Source organism: Halichoerus grypus, chromosome 13, assembly GCF_964656455.1.
Source record: "Halichoerus grypus chromosome 13, mHalGry1.hap1.1, whole genome shotgun sequence".
NCBI lineage: Eukaryota > Metazoa > Chordata > Mammalia > Carnivora > Phocidae > Halichoerus > Halichoerus grypus.
This window is the reverse complement of record NC_135724.1, coordinates 82,340,806-82,356,746: the sequence shown is the minus strand read 5'-3', so window position 1 is coordinate 82,356,746 and position 15,941 is coordinate 82,340,806. Positions and strand designations below refer to the sequence as shown.

General features: G+C 45.8%; 1 protein-coding gene across 2 annotated transcripts in view; it reads left to right on the top strand.

The window, feature by feature from the left end:
* The first annotated feature begins 5,164 nt into the window (after nt 1-5,164).
* FBXW8 (F-box and WD repeat domain containing 8) overlaps nt 5,165-15,941 on the top strand; it is a 116,908-nt gene continuing 106,131 nt past the window's right edge. For both annotated transcript variants that reach the window (XM_036115858.2, XM_036115859.2), the window contains exon 1: nt 5,165-5,561. In XM_036115858.2, coding sequence (XP_035971751.1) covers nt 5,244-5,561 — 318 coding nt within the window. In that variant the 5' untranslated portion in view covers nt 5,165-5,243. The remainder of the gene's footprint in view (nt 5,562-15,941) is intronic.

Below are 15,941 nucleotides of genomic sequence, written 5' to 3'. Positions count from 1 at the left end.
GAACCACACGCCTGGGAACGTAGCTCTAGAAGCTGGAAAACCAGGACACAGAGTTTCTTCTGGAGGAAGCATGATCCTGCTGACACCTTGGTTTCCGCACAGCGAAACTGCTTTTAGACTGCTGGCCTCTAGAACTGTAAGAGCATGATTGTGTGTTGTTTTAAGCCCCTTGTCCCAGCAGCCTTAGGAACTTGGTACATCTTCTTGTACCTAAGAACAAACTAATAATCTCTGCTTTTGTCCCCCGCCCTCTCTACTTTTCTGAGACTTACCTGACCCTGAGGTAAGGAAGTCCTTGCACCTTGGTAGTCTGGTGACTAGCCTGAGGAGGGCGACTGAGACAGGAGGTACTTAGGGGAGGATGGTGGCCATTTTCCAGCATCTTTCTGGGGCTCTGGCAGACCTGAACTTGGGTTTTGAGGGAGATACACAACAGATCCCACAGTGGGCAGTAGAAAACTCTGATGGCATGGGACACCTGAAGACTGAATTTCCAGAGTCTCCCTCCTGTGATAGCCTTGTAGATGTTTTAGTTTGTCCCAATATTTCTCCCTGCCTCTTTTCTTTTGGGGAACTCTGCCTCCCCATTTCATGTAGTCCTGGAAACTGAGCCCATTACAAGCCCCCACTCGTCAAGGAACCAGGCCATCCTGATGATTCTCTGGGGTACTGGTTCTCAAACTAGATTGTGCATCAGAAGCATCTAGAGGGATTGTTAAAACACATTGTTGGGGTTGCAGTCCCAGAGTTTGACTCTCTGTTCTGGGCTGAGGATTTGCATTCCTAACAGGTTCCCAGGTGATGCTGGTCAGGGGGCCACACTGAGAAGCTCTGCTCTGGGAATTTGAGTCTTAGAAGATGGAAGACAGGTGGTGACATCCAAAACAGATGGCTCATGACTTACTGTAATGAAATCCCTGGATCTGATCTGATTCTGAGGATCTGGTTATTTTTCATTTTAACTTTGAGCCATTCTGAGTTCGATTGCTTCTTAAACTAGCAAGACTTGTAACCAAAGAATTTTAATGGCTTGAATTTGCAAGGAACACATGATAGAGAACACAGGTAGGTCTCGTGGAACACCAGACTTATGGAGCATATTTTGGATGTAATCTCTGCCGGCCAAGACTTAGTATGGATCCTAGCCGGCATTTACTGAATGCCTACTGTGTTACTTACAGGTGCTAGTTTTATAAACCTCTCTCAGCCTTACAGTCACTCTGAAGGGAAGGTGTTTTTTTTCTTCATTTTCCATTTGAGGAAATGGGAGGCTCAGGAATTTCCTATTGGAAAGATAAAATCAACATAAATATTGTCAGTGAATGGTAGGCAATACTGAAAAGAGAACAGCATCTTCCTTCCTCTTGGTATATTTTTTCTTTTTCCTTTTTTTCTCCACTTTCTCTGGGTGACAAATGACTGCATTAGCCTGCCTGCATTGCCCCTGTAAAAATCCTTTTAAAAGGACCAGAGGAAACAATGTTGTTTTAAACATCTTAATTAGGTGTTTTAAAAATGGTTTTGTCTTATCCAAATGGCCGACAGACACATGAAAAAGTGTTCAATATCGCTCGGCATCAGGGAAATCCAAATCAAAACCTCAATGAGATACCACCTCACACCAGTCAGAATGGCTAAAATTTACAAGTCAGGAAAGGACAGATGTTGGCGGGGATGCGGAGAAAGGGGAACCCTCCTACACTGTTGGTGGGAATGCAAGCTCGTGCAGCCACTCTGGAAAACAGTATGGAGGTTCCTCAAAAAGTTGAAAATAGAGCTACCATACGATCCAGCAATTGCACTACTGGGTATTTACCCCAAAGATACAAAAGTAGGGACCCGAAAGGGTACGTGCACCCTGATGTTTATAGCAGCAATGTCCACAATAGCCAAACTGTGGAAAGAGCCAAGATGTCCATCAACAGATGAATGGATAAAGAAGATGTGTATATATATACAATGGAATATTATGCAGCCATCAAAAGGAATGAGATCTTGCCATTTGCAACGACGTGGATGGAACTGGAGGGTATTATGCTGAGCGAAATAAGTCAAACAGAGAAAGACATGTATCATATGACCTCACTGATATGAGGAATTCTTAATCTCAGGAAACAAACTGAGGGTTGCTGGAGTGGGGGGTGGGGTGGGAGGGATGGGGTGACTGGGTGATGGACACTGGGGAGGGTATGTGCTCTGGTAAGCACTGTGAATTGTGCAAGACTGTTGAATCTCAGATCTGTACCTCTGAAACAAATAATGCAATATATGTTAAGAAAGAAAGAAGAAGAATGTAGCAGGAGGGGAAGAATGAAGGGGGGGAAATCGGAGGGGGAGAAGAACCATGAGAGACGATGGACTCTGAAAAACAAACTGAGGGTTCTGGGGGGGGTGGGAGGATGGGTTAGCCTGGTGATGGGTATTGAGGGCACATTCTGCATGGAGCACTGGGTGTTATGCACAAACAATGAATCATGGAACACTATATCTAAAACTAATGATTTAATGTATGGGGATTAACATAAAAAATTTAAAAAAATGGTTTTGTCTTAAATATTAGATGTTCCATAAACTGCAGAGCTATCAGAAAAGCCGTATTTGGATTTTTGACTCACCAGTAGATAAAACAAATTTAACTGAGCCTTGGAATCCCATTCGGAAAATACCTAGTATGAAGCAGAATGTAAGCTAAATATTCGGAGGAAAACAGCTCATTGTTTTATTACAAAAGGAATACTTACTGGACTTTTCTTATGCCCCACATCCCATCCTCTACTCCCCTTTTACTTCGCCATTGCTGTAGTAATTAGCTTTGTGCATGGGTAACTGGACAGTCCTTCCTGTTAGCTGCATGGAGTAGGTCTTGCTTTTTGCCCCAGGGCATCTGCTTCCCTGGTGTGGGACATGGATAACAACTCATTTCCCTAAATGCAGCTTGGAATTAGGAGATGATGGAAAAACTCTTTCCTTAACCTTTCTCTAATGGAGGATGGGTGAGTAAATAAAGTCTCCTTTCTTCCATTTCTGATCTCTTGGGAGGACAATCCTTCAGTGTCTTCAAGGCTGCTTGGAAGGTCTCTGTGGGATGGAGTGTAAATTGCCCACAGCAGGACCAACTCAAAATGGTCTTTGGATTAGCTCTCCCTCCTACCCTGTTCACTCCCCTCTTGGTACCCCACTCCTATTCTCCATAATCCCTGATACACTAGCTACGTGCAAGCCCAGGTCTCAGGCTCTGCTTTCTGGGGGAATCCGGGCTAGGCTAACATTCATTGTAGAAAACTAGTGGTTTGGTTTATATCTGTGTATTCTAACCCCATAATCCGGCCCTCTTTAGAGCGCTCTGCATATGTACTTTAAAAAAAAAAAGGTATTGGCATTTACTGTACGTTGATGTGTCCTGGCTTTCTCTTGCTAGGTTATATCTTCATGTGATTTAAATTTTCTTCATGTAATATTTAATAGCTACATAGTATTTCACTGATTATTATAGAGCAGCTACTATATCCCAGGCATGGTTTTGAGTGCTAAAGACCTAGCAATGGACAAACAGATCCCGTCTCAGCTCTTAAGGAGCTGATATTCTAGTTAGGATCTTTCTTACATTCTAATGGGAGCAAAATTTATTTAACCAATGGCGTATTGTCAGTTACTTAGATTGCCTCCAATGTTCAGTATTATAAAACAATGCTCCAGGGTGCCTGGGTGGCTCAGTCATTAAGCGTCTTCCTTCGGCTCAGGTCATGATCCCAGGGTCCTCGGATCGAGCTCCGTATCAGGCTCCCTGCTCAGTGGGAAGCCTGCTTCTCCCTTTCCCACTCCCCCCTGCTTGCGTTCCCTCTCTCGCTGTCTGTCAAATAAAATCTTTAAAAATAAATAAAACAATGCTCCGGTGCCATCATTGAAGGTATTCTTGAATTCATCCTCCAGTTTCTTCTCTTAGGATAAATTCCTAGAAATGGAATTCTTGGAAGAAAGGCGATGAGAGTAAATGAGGGTGCTGGGATTCCCAAGTAGATTTGTCTGTCTGATTCTGGGGCCCAGGCTGTTGATCACCATGCTGTTAATATCCTTGCACTGAAAAATCATGGTAACTAAATTAGTCAAATGGTTCCTAGCTGGCTTAGGCAAATAGGCTGTATGATTAGGTTAAGGTCAGGTCTGGAGTGGGGGAAAAAAACCCTGAGTATTCACATGACCAGCTGTGTGATTTTTTTTTTTAGCTCAGTTTCTTCATCTGTAAAGTGGGGACAATAGTTCTCATCTGAAGGGGTTGTTAGTAAATACTTACTGAATGCCTACCAATCTCCAGACTCCAAGCTAAGAATGGATAGTCCAGTAGGAAAGGGAGATATTAATCAGTTACATGAATCCAAAAATCACGAACTGTGTTCTGTGGTATGAGAAGCTATAGGATTGAATAACCAGGTGACCTTATTTTGTGGGGGGAGGCCCTCGAGGGATGGAGGGGAGATTAAGGGAGGTATGAGCTGAGTTAGGGAAGATGTGTGGGAGTTAAGGTCAAGGGGGGAGAAAAATTCCCGGAGGAGGGAAGAGCAGGTTCAAAGCATTTGGAAGATGGAATACGATTGTACGCCACTTCTTTTCCCTTCTCACTTGTAGTTCCTTCTAGAAAGGTCTTCTGGGATCTTTCCACGGCTGGTTTTTCTCCTCATTTAGCTCTTAGTTCAGATGCCGTCTCAGAGATGCCTTCCCTGAACATTCCTCTAAAGTGAAGCCCCATCCCCACCCCGTGCCTTATTTTATTACCTTGTTGTATCAACAGCTACCACTAATTCAAGCCTTCATATTCGTTTGTTGAATGTCGTCTCCTTCCCCCGCCCCCACTTGAATGGAAACCCCAAGAAGGGAGTGATAGTAGGAGGGTGGGGGCAGGGGGCCAGATTTAAATGCTGAATCCTCAGCGCCTGGCATCCAGTAAGTGCTCAATGCATGTTTGCCCAAAGAGACGGTGCTTGGCGCCAAGTCCGCGCTTGACAAGAGCCGCAGGCGGGAAAGCGGAGAGCCTGGGCGCGGGGTCAGGCCGCCAACTTGGCCTGGGGCGCCGCGAGCCACCTGCGCGGGGGACCGCTCGCGGGGTGCGCCGGGGGCGGGGCCGCCCACCCGGAACCCGAGTGCGGCGGCGGCGCGGATTTCCGGCCGCGGCGGACACTTCCCGCGGAGGGACTGTCCCGTGGCAGCCGGCGGGCCGAGGAGGACGCGGAGGACCGAGCGCGGCGGCGATGGATGACCACAGCCTGGAGGAGTTCCGCCGGCGCTGGCAGGAGGAGCTGGCGCAGGCCCAGGCGCTCAGGAAGCGGCGGCGGCCCGAGGCTGCCGAGCGGCGGCCGCGGCGGGCCGAAGTGGCCCCGGGGCGCGGCGAGCAGGCCTCGGGGTACCTGGCGCTGGCCCAGGGCCTCCTGGAGGGTGCGGGGCGACCCCCGGCGGCGCGGGCGACCCGGGCCGAGAGGCAGGACGCGGCGAGCCGTTCCCGCTCCCCTCCGGCTCGGGAGGGCGCCGGGGGCGGGGAGCAGCTGGTGGATCAGCTCATCCGCGACCTGGTGAGTGGCCGTCGCCTCCTGCCGAGGTCCGGGCCTGCCCCTGCCCCTGCTTCAAGCCCCCCCTAGTGAATCGGAAAGTGTGTGCCACCCTGTGTCTGCAGGCATAGAGCATCTCTGGAAGGGGTGCTTCCCACTCTGGGGTGACTTTGTTCCCCCATAGTGGCAGCGTCTGCCGACCTTTTTAGGATGCCACAGCTGGGTTGGGGGAGTTGATACTGGAGTCTAGTGGGTGGAGGTCGGGGATACTCCTGAACATGCTACAGTGCATGGACAGCATCCAGAAAAAATTATCCAGCCCGAAATTATCAGTATCAGTTTGAGGAAATCCTGCTCTTGAACTCTTTTGGAAAGCGTTGCTTTTAGGGAGGGGGTCTCAGCACAGGGATAGGAAGCGATTTTAACTTTGTTCTGTATAATGTTTGTACTACTCAGTTTTTTTCCAACTGTACATGTATTTAAAAGGGAAAGCAAATCCTGTGGGCATGGTCATTAGCATGGAGGTTCTTAACCACTTCATGGGCATGGATCCTTTTGAGAATCTGGAGGACCCCCCCCAAAAAAAAAAACCCTTCACAAAGTTGACACAATCAGGATCATCTAAAACACATCCATGGTTAAGGGTTAGGAAATACAGCAAATTTTAATGGTTTGATTTATTTATTTGGGGGGGGGGCAGAGAGGGAGAGAATCCTCAAGCAGACTCCTTGCTGAGCACGGAGGCCGATGCTGGGCTAGATCTCCTGACCTTGGGATCCTGACCTGAGCCCAAGTCAAAAGTCAAGAGCCGTCTGCTTTAACTACTGAGCCACCCAGGCGCCCCTGGTTTGATTTAAATTAGGCTTAAAGAAGCTAAGTTCAGAGTAATTCTGTAATTGGCAAGTTTCTAGAAATAATGGCCTATTTAACGTAGTTTTATTCAAATAACATTAATAGCTATAGGAGTTTCCACCAAGTTTCTGGTCTACTTCTAAGGTTAGAACCTTTTTCTGTGTACGTGCATTATAAACTCATCCAATGTGACAATTCTTATGTGTATGAAAATTCATGCTGGTATCATGTCTGCTTCTGTAAAAAGTGGGTCATCACTGAGGAAGTCTTGCAGATGTAAAAATCTTTCAATGCCTTGGGAAGGTGGTTTAGCACCGGAGAAGTTGCTCAGGCCATTCCAGATCTATGCAGAAATCACTCCCACGGAAGTAGATTTGTAGGTTAAGGTAAGACCAGCTTCTGGTGGTAGAGGGAAACAGGAAAGTGGATTGTTAGGACAAAGGCACACTTGGGGCCTCACAGCGAAAATCCAACCTGCTGAGTGTGGCAGTGTCTTCAGGCTTCACAACAATCCTGGAAAGTCCATATTGTTAGTATCTCCTTTTATGAATGAGGATATTCAAAGAGGTTTTCTGTAACTGCCCCAGGGATGCCTAGCTGATAAGTTTTGGGGGTTGAATTTGGATCCAGGTCTGTTAGGCTGTAAATTTCACCAGGTAGTAGTTTTGCAAACTTGGTGTAAAAATCCCCTTAGGCCTTATCAAAAGACAGGTTCTGGTGTGTCCCTAGATCTGCTTAATCAATATCCTGAGGAAGCTCTTAGAAATGTGATGGTTGGGATGGTCAAGCAGATTTGAGACCAAATTGTTTTCTGCTGTACAGCTTCCTTTGGTTTACTATCTTGATTCTTCAAGGCTTTCTGGCCCTAATACTCCTGAGGGATAGGCATTGAGACCAAAAATAGTGGAGCCTTAACTGAAGTCTTCTAGAAATGGAAGGGGCCTGCCTACTGTAGGATCCAAGGGGCACATCGGAATTAGTTAGAAAAAAGCTGCTCTGGAGTGTGTGCCCATGATCTCCTCTGTCTGCAGAATCACCATATTAGGTGCTACTGGACTCTGCATCCTATGAACAGCATCCAACCTTCAGGGCACCGTTTTTTGTTTTTTTTTTTTTACTTTGCAATCAACACGGCTATAAATAAAATTACTCTCAATCTCCTTGGTACTGCCTTAAGGGCTTGAAGATCTTCAGTTCTCCCACAACCCTCTCCAGTGGCTGCTATTTGCCCCATTTGACAGATGAGCATTAAGAAAGTAATTGATTTTTAGGGGCATTCAACCTCCCCAGTATCCTAAATGTGAGAAATGATGGTAACCTTTACAGAAAAGGCTTGGATTCCCATGTCAGTGGTTGTAAGCCCCAGAGCCCAGAGGTCAGGCAGATCCTGCAAATGAGTGAGGTAGCCTCGGAGTGGCTCATTCAGTCCTTTTTCCTAGTTCACCAGGTGTTCTGTTATGTATCTCTCCAGATTCCAGCCATATATCTGTAATGCTTTAACTCATGGTTATCTTTTTTTTTTTTAAGTACTCTTTAACACCTATCTTGGGTCTTGAACTCACAACCCTGAGGTCGAGTCGCATGTTCCACTGACTGAGCCAGCTGGGTGCCCCATGATGGCTATTATTTTTGTCACATTAAGTACGAAACATGACAGTATAGGAATTGCCTTCATGATATCCCTAAAAAATAACCATTTTGTTTGAAACCTAGTTCTCTTGGTCTTGTTTTTCTACTTTTAAAAGTTTCTTTAGACCAAACCCTGTATAAAATCATAAATGTCCAGGTTGGTGAGTTTTCACAAGTGTACACATCCATGTAAATAACACCCAGATTTCAGAACAGCATTCTCAGCTTGTCAGAACCCCCATGTGTTCTCACCTGACTTCTAACACCTTATTTTAATTTTCTGTTTTTGAACTATAAGTAGAATCATAAAGCATGTGCTTGCTTGTGTCTGGGTTCTAGCACATAGCATTATGTGTGAAATTCATCTCTATGAATATGTCACGTTTTATTCTGTTGATGGACATTCTTGATGACTAGTTTAACAGCTGGTTTGGGATGATTGGGAGTAGTGCTGTGAACACTTTGCACATCTTTTGGAACCTGTGTACTCATTTTTCTTGGGTATATAGCTAATTGTGGAATTGATAGGTCATAGGTATGCAGATGTTCAGCCTTAGTAGATCCTGACAAACAATTTTCCAAGGTGGTTATAATGGCTTTCCTACCTGATAGTAACTCAAGTATGTAGAATACAGTATTGTACTTTCTTCTCTGCCATAAATATAACAGCATCTAACTGAGATGACCTATGGCAACTGAACTCGACCTCAGCATGGGCGAGATGAGAAGGTGATAAATTGGGGGGTGGTGCCTGGGTGGCTCAGTCATTGGGCGTCTGCCTTCGGCTCGGGTCATGATCCCAGGGTTCTGGGATCGAGCCCCACGTTGGGCTCCCTGCTCCGCGGGAAGCCTGCTTCTCCCTCTCCCACTCCCCCTGCTTGTGTTCCCTCTCTCGCTGTGTCTCTCTCTGTCAAAGAAATAAAATCTTTAAAAAAAAAATTAGGGGACACACACGGTAGCTGGGTTAAAGGTGGGAGCTACTGCCCATCTCAACTGGTTGTTGCCTTGTGGGAATGTGGTCCCAGTGTGGCAGGGTCTTTAGATTTTTGTTTTGTAACTGGGAATGTTTATTTTTATGTGGACTACATCAGTTTTTGCCACACAGAAAACACCCAGGACTTTGGCTTAAAACACCACTATTTAGGGGCACCTGGGTGGCTCAGTCGGTTAAGCGTCTGCCTCTGGTTCAGGTCATGATCAGATCCAGCTCCCTGCTCAGTGGGGAGTCTGCTTCTTCTCCCTCTGTTCCTCCTCCCACTCGTGTGTGCACTCACGTGCTCTCAAATAAAACAAAAACCAACCCACCACTATTTAGTTCACCATTTTGCAGAGTGGCAGTTTGGGCTGGGTGTGGGTGGGTTCACTCAGATGTCTGAGGTTAGCTGCTGGTTAGCTAGGCAGCTCTGATTCTGGCAGCTGGCTAGTTGCTGGGTGTGTGTGTGTGTGTGTGTGTGTGTGCGCGCGCGCCTGTGCGTGCTGGGTGTGTGTGTGTGTGTGTGTGTGCCTGTGCGTGCGCGCTTGCTATGTGTCTCATCATCCAACAGGTGAGCCCTGCATGGGCTTTCTCAGAGCTACAAGAGCAGCAAGAGGGCAAGCTCTAATGCCCAAGTGCTTTCAAACTCTGCCCAGGTCATGTTTGTTACTGTCACATCCGCCAGAGTGAGCCAGATGGCCAAGTCTAGAGTTAGGGTGGAGTCCTCCACTGCCTGGATACAGGCAAGAATGAACAAAGTAGTGGCCGTTAATGCCATCTATCACTCAAATTCCTCCCATGTTTTTTTTTTTTTAAAGATTCTATTTGACAGAGCACAACCGCATACAAGCAGGGGAAGCAGGTCCCCCCCCACCCCCGCCGAGTAGGGAGCCAGACATGGGGCTCGATCCCAGGACCCTGGGATCATGACCTAAAGCGAAGGCAGACACTTAACAACTGAGCCATCCAGGTGCCCCAAATTCCTCCCATTTTTAATTGTTGGTAACTAATGCAAAAAAAAAAAAAAAAAAAAAAATGTTTTTAAGTCCTAACACTGTTGGTTAAATGAAATCTTCTGTGGGCCAGGTCTGCCTTGGGTCGTGAGTTTGTGATCTTTGTGTTTGTTTTCCCAAGAATCCTTATTTGATCCATGGCTGACTCCCGAGAAGGAAGATTTAGTTCCACCTGAGACTCCACAGGAACTCCGACAGGCTGATCCACTTGACATGAGGGAGAACTACAAATCTGGTCCCACCTCCTAACATCCCCTCTCTTTGGGGTGCTTTCCCTCCAGCCCCTTGTGCGCTCCGTTGGGCCAGGGCGTCCTGTTGTGTTGTATTTGATGCGGCCTCTTTCACCTCAGAGCCTGCAGTATCCGCACTAGACTGCGAGCCAGCTAGTAAGTTGGCAGTCAAGAGTTAATCTGCCTTTCGAGGAGTAGGTGAACAGCAATGCGTTGGAGGGTCATCTGGCTGGGTGCAGGCCAGACATTTGATGGACAAGCACAGCTGAGATGAAAATTTAGAAGTGGGCCCTGTCTTCTCTTGGGAAGCTTTAAGTAATAGCACTGAGAAGCCGTGTATTTTTAGGAGATGAATGGGGACACCTAAACTGTCTTTTTAGTATATGGTTTTAACGAGTAAAAGAATTGCTACAGCCCCAGACAGATTTTCAGAGGCAATAGGCCCTTTTCTTACATTTCCCTCTCTCCATAAACTCCAGCTTCTCAGAGGTGGTGGGGGCATTTGAGCATAATTTCGAGGATGCTTCTTTCTTTGCTTGGTATGTGTGCTGTCCAGTTGCAGGGTCCCATTTTTATTTAGGTGATGTGTCAGGACTCTGAGCCACAAGCAATCAGCACCCAACTCAAACTGGCTTAACGAGCCCAAACTGGAATCGATTGGTTAGTGTGCCTGAAGATTCCACTTGTGGGTGCTTAGATCATGCAACTAGAAATCTCTGTGTCCTCGTCCTGCTTTCCTTTTGTTGTCTTTATTCACAGGCAGACCCCCCCTCCCCCCCACTTTGGGATAAAATAGCTACCAGCAACTCCAGTTTTCTTTTCTTTTTTTTAAAAGATTTTTGAGAGCGAGAGAGAGAGAATGAGGGGAGGGGCATAGGGAGAAGCACACTCACTGTGGAGCAGGGAGCCTGACGCGGCACTCGATCCCAGGATTCTGGGATCATGACCTGAGCAGAAAGCAGTCGTTTAACTGACTGAGCCACCAAGGTGCTCTCCAGTCTTAACTTTCTATCTGCTTCCAACAAGGAGAAAGAGAGCATCTGTTCTCTGCAGCGTTGTTATGAACTTAAATTCCCATTGGTCCAGACTGGGTCATGTGTTCATCCTCGGGCCAATCACTGACTCAGGTTGGCCAGGCTTGTATCCACTCCCACTCCTGATAAAGGGGTGGTGGAGGCGTCAGCGTCATTAAACCAAGGTGAGCAAGAGTGGGGGGGGGTTCCGAAAAGTAGAGGGGTGGGTGTTGGGCAGGAAATGACAGAAACAACAGATGTCCACCTTTAGGTGGGTGTTTGAAGCAGCCCTAACTGTGGGAATGTATGTGTTTTCTAATCATCAACCATATTTATTGATCAGCTGGGTGCTGGGGAATCCGTAGTAAGCAGAATTGAGACCCTGCTTAACTAAGTGTTTGACCTTGGGCAAGTTAACTTATCCTGCCTTACTTAGATGAGGATGATGCTAATGCCTGTCTTGTGAAGAGACCGAGAAATAAAGCATGGAATGTTCCTAGCACAAAGCCTGGCATAAAATAAGCAGCCAATAAATTAAAACTGGTCCTATTCTTATTAGTATTGGGGAGAGTTCACTATACTCATTTCCTCTTTGCTAAGACTTATCATTGATTAACCCCTTGCTGCCCTACACCTGGCCTTGGGAGTCCCTGGAAGGCAGGGTCTCCTGTCTTTCTCTTGCGGTAGGGGCCCCATCAACATTTGTGGAGTTGAGATAGGCAGAATTACTGCTCCCAACAGCAGTGTTATAAAGCTGCTCCATGGTTGTTAGAACCCTTGGGAACTTTCAAACCTCCTTCCAGTTAGGATTTGGGTTTTCAGGCCTGATAAAGTTTTATTAGTGCTGACTAATATGCATTGTCCACTAGGTCAGTATTTAATTTGTCAGAACCTACATTTGTGCTGTCAACAAGGTCAATTTGATGGCATAGCTTTCTTCAGTTTTTAAGTTAGAAACAAGTGAGGAAACTTGCTGATCTGAATCACGGCAAACAGAATAAAATGTGAACTCATGAACTGGCTTAGCTGGGCCAATTTCCCTTCCTCTTTGCTGTCCTCTGCTTTCTCTTTAATGCTCAACTTGAAATCTGTCTTGAGCTCAGAGTTCTCTTCCTTCTTCCTTTCCCTCAATGGAACATCTTACTATCAGGGCGATTCATTTTTTTCCTGTGGTGAATTAGCAGGTCTCTACTTAGGCACATTTCAAAATGCTCTCTGTGTATACCAGAACACTTGTAACTTAGGCCACCATCTCTTCGTTGAAAGGTTCTGCTGGTTGAAGCAGCTTGGTCTTCACTGATTCCACAAATACTGATGAAATGGCTTCTTAGTAGTAGGCACTGTTCTAGGCACTGAGGATATAGCAGTGAACAAGACCGAAAAGATCTGTGCCCTTACAGAACTTACATTCTGGAGAGAGGTCGAATGTGAACAAATAATTGTCAGGTGATGATCTGGAGAAAAATACAGCAGGTGGAAGGGATAGAGTGTGTATGTGTTGGGGGAGAGGCTATAATTTTAAATAGTGCTATGCAAGAAGGCCTTCATGGAAGGAGATGAGGGAGCAAGCGTGCAGAGACCTGGGGGAGAGGGTTCTAGGCAGAGAATGGCAAATGTGCGGGTTCTATGCTGGCCTGGGCCCCCTGGCCTTGTGGGCCTGTGTGACCCTATGTGATTTAACATTTTTAATTCTTTTTAAACAAGGGCCCCTGTTTTGTTTTACATGGGGGTCCACAAATTATATAGTTGATCCTGATGGTAGGAATGTGCTTGAAGTGTTGAGGACCCTTGACATGAAACTCTTTCCACAAATAAATCCATACCCATACTGGTCCAGGCTTCTGACTTGGGAGTGCCCCGCTTCACCTGACTTATCTCCTTTCTGGGTCCTTAAGCTCTGATCCCAGTTTAAACTAAAAGGGACTTTGAAGGTGGAGGGCCAGCCTCTTCTGCTTCACACCAACTTCTTTTGCTGCCACCCACAGCACTCGCTCCCAGTCCTTTAGATGGGCATTTTTCTGCCTCCATTCCTTGCCAAAGTGCCCAGTGCAATCCCACCAGTAGGTGGTGAATGAGAATGGTTCTTGAAATTGGAAAGCTTGTTTTAAAAACCAAAAAGGAATGCCTGGGTGGCTTAGTGGGTCAAGCGCCTGCCTTTGGCTCAGGTCATGATCCCAGGGTCCTGGGATCGAGTCCCGCATTGGGCTCCCTGCTCCCTCCAAGCGAAGCCTGCTTCTGCCTTCGCTCTCCTTGTGCTTGTTCTCTCTCTGACAAATAAAATCTTAAAAAAAAAAAAAAACCCATTGGACATTTATTGTGCGTCTGCTGTGTGCAAGGCACTGTGCTGGTTAGATTGTGTAGTGTATCAGCCATGCATGCAATCAACAGAAACGTAACACTTTTTGCTTTTTCTCATCACAAGGCACGAGGATTAGGTTAAATGTGAAGAGATAACTTGGCTTTTTGTGGACTGTTTTGGAGCTTAACCACTCTTCATAACGTTGCTTCTCTGCAGAAATGATTTCCAAGTTCTAAATAGCTGATCTGCTAATGAACTTTGGAATACCTTAGGGGACTGTGTATGTTGCATTTTGTAGTCTCCCATCTTTATACTGTTGTATGTGATGACTTCTCTCTAGAAAAGATTTTAGCTCTGAGTGTAGACATCATTTCTTACACATTTGCACCTCTTCTCCCCCAGCATCTGGAATGGCCCTGATTTCAGATAGTGTTTTGAACATAAAACACCTTCTATCTTTTTAAGATTTTTATTTCAGAGAGAGAGAGCACAAGTTGGGGAGATACAGGGAGAGAGGGAGAAGCAGACTCCCCACTGAGCAGGGAACCCCACGCGGGGCTCGATCCCAGGACCCTGAGATCACGACCTGAGCCGAAGGCAGACGCTTAACCAGCTGAGCCACCCAGGTGCCCCAAAACACCTTATTTCAAAAATGTTTTGCTTTGGGGGCGCCTGGGTGGCTCAGTTGGTTAAGCGACTGCCTTCGGCTCAGGTCGTGATCCTGGAGTCCTGGGATCGAGTCCCACGTCAGGCTCCCTGCTCAGCGGGGAGCCTGCTTCTCCCTCTGACCCTCCCCTCTCTCATGCTCTTTCTCATTCTCTCTCTCAAATAAATCTTTAAAAAAAGTTTTGCTTTTCTATATCTGTGAAAATATCACCTACTTACTGTAAAAATACTTAGGGAATTCAGAAGAAAGAAAAATCTTGTAATGCCATTGGTCAGAGGCTATGCTGTTAACGTTTTGGTGTTCTGTCATCTTTTTAAAAGTACATATTTTGAGACAAATTTGGGATTGTGAATGAATGCCTATTTAATCTTGAGTGTTTCAGACTCTCCCCCGCCACCCCAATCAACCAGTTTTTTTCTTAAGACCCAGGTGAAACTGGAATTCATTCTTTCTGATTGAGATTGCGTGGGTCTGCTCTACTCCACTTTTACAGTAATTCCTTTAGAAAACAGTCTCCTTTCAGCCACAGATTTAGCATAAATACTATTGCATGTCTATTGTATGTTCAAGGTGCCTTTTTTGGTTTCTTAAAACACCACCTAGAGAGCTTTCGTGTTCCGTTTGTCCTGGAGATGTACATTGGGAACAAACCTTGAGGCCGTTTCTTCACTTTTCACTGATTTGGCTCTTAGTAATTATCCCTTCTTCTACTAAACAAGAGAAGACAGATTAAATTTCTAACAGTAAGGCACAAAACCAATCCATTTACAGAATTAGTCTTACATTAGCACATAGGAGTACAAATCAGCCTCCCTGGGGATGGATCTATTTGCGATTTCTTTTAGCATTTTTGGAGTAAGTCCAGCAGACTTTGGGAAAATCTAGTATTCTCTGACTTTGAATTAACAAAGTAACATGACCTCTTTGTGGGTTTGTGTGGTGTTTTTTTTTTTTAATCCACCTAATTTAGGGTTGTGGTTCTTGATTTCTAGTGTGCCTGAGGATCCCTGAGGAAGAGATGTTTGAGCCCTACCCCTGGAAATTTGGGGTAACACAATTGGGGGCATTTTTTTAAAACTCCACAGATAGTCTTGATGTATAACACAGGACAAGAGTCACCATAGTGGTAAAGAATCAATATTTGAGCCATTGAAAAATTAAAAGCCAGGTTGTATTTAATCAAAACGGTGTTTTTCCTCACATTTGAAGCCATGTTAATACTTTAATGTCTTGGTTTTCTGTAGCATTATTGGCCAGTCTCACATTGCTTGGGCTATAAAAATAATGGACTAAACATTGTGGTCCTATTGATATTTTTAGTGTGACCAGGTTTCTCTATGTTAATATTTCCAGTGTCTTTAACCTCTTTCCTTCATTCTTGGAATTTCTTTGTTTCTGAAATGTCTACTTGTCTGCCTCCGTGTTTTTAAAACCATATAAATCAGAATTGGTTCATGTGGCCTAGCACTTTTCAGATGGCTGTGTGCTTCAGAACGGCCTAGGTGGAAGTCTGATAGCCCCCTTTAGAGGATAAGGTACTTCGCTGCATACTTGCAGCAGGTGGTATTGTTTACTTCTATTTACGAGCTGTGGGCAGGGCCCAGTGGGAGTGCTCCAGCCCCACTGTGAGTGTGTGCGTGCTTATTGGGCTAGCACTTCTGTCCAGCATGTGGCTCTACATCCCTGCCAAATCCTGGGTACCTATAGAAGAATGACATTTTCAACCAC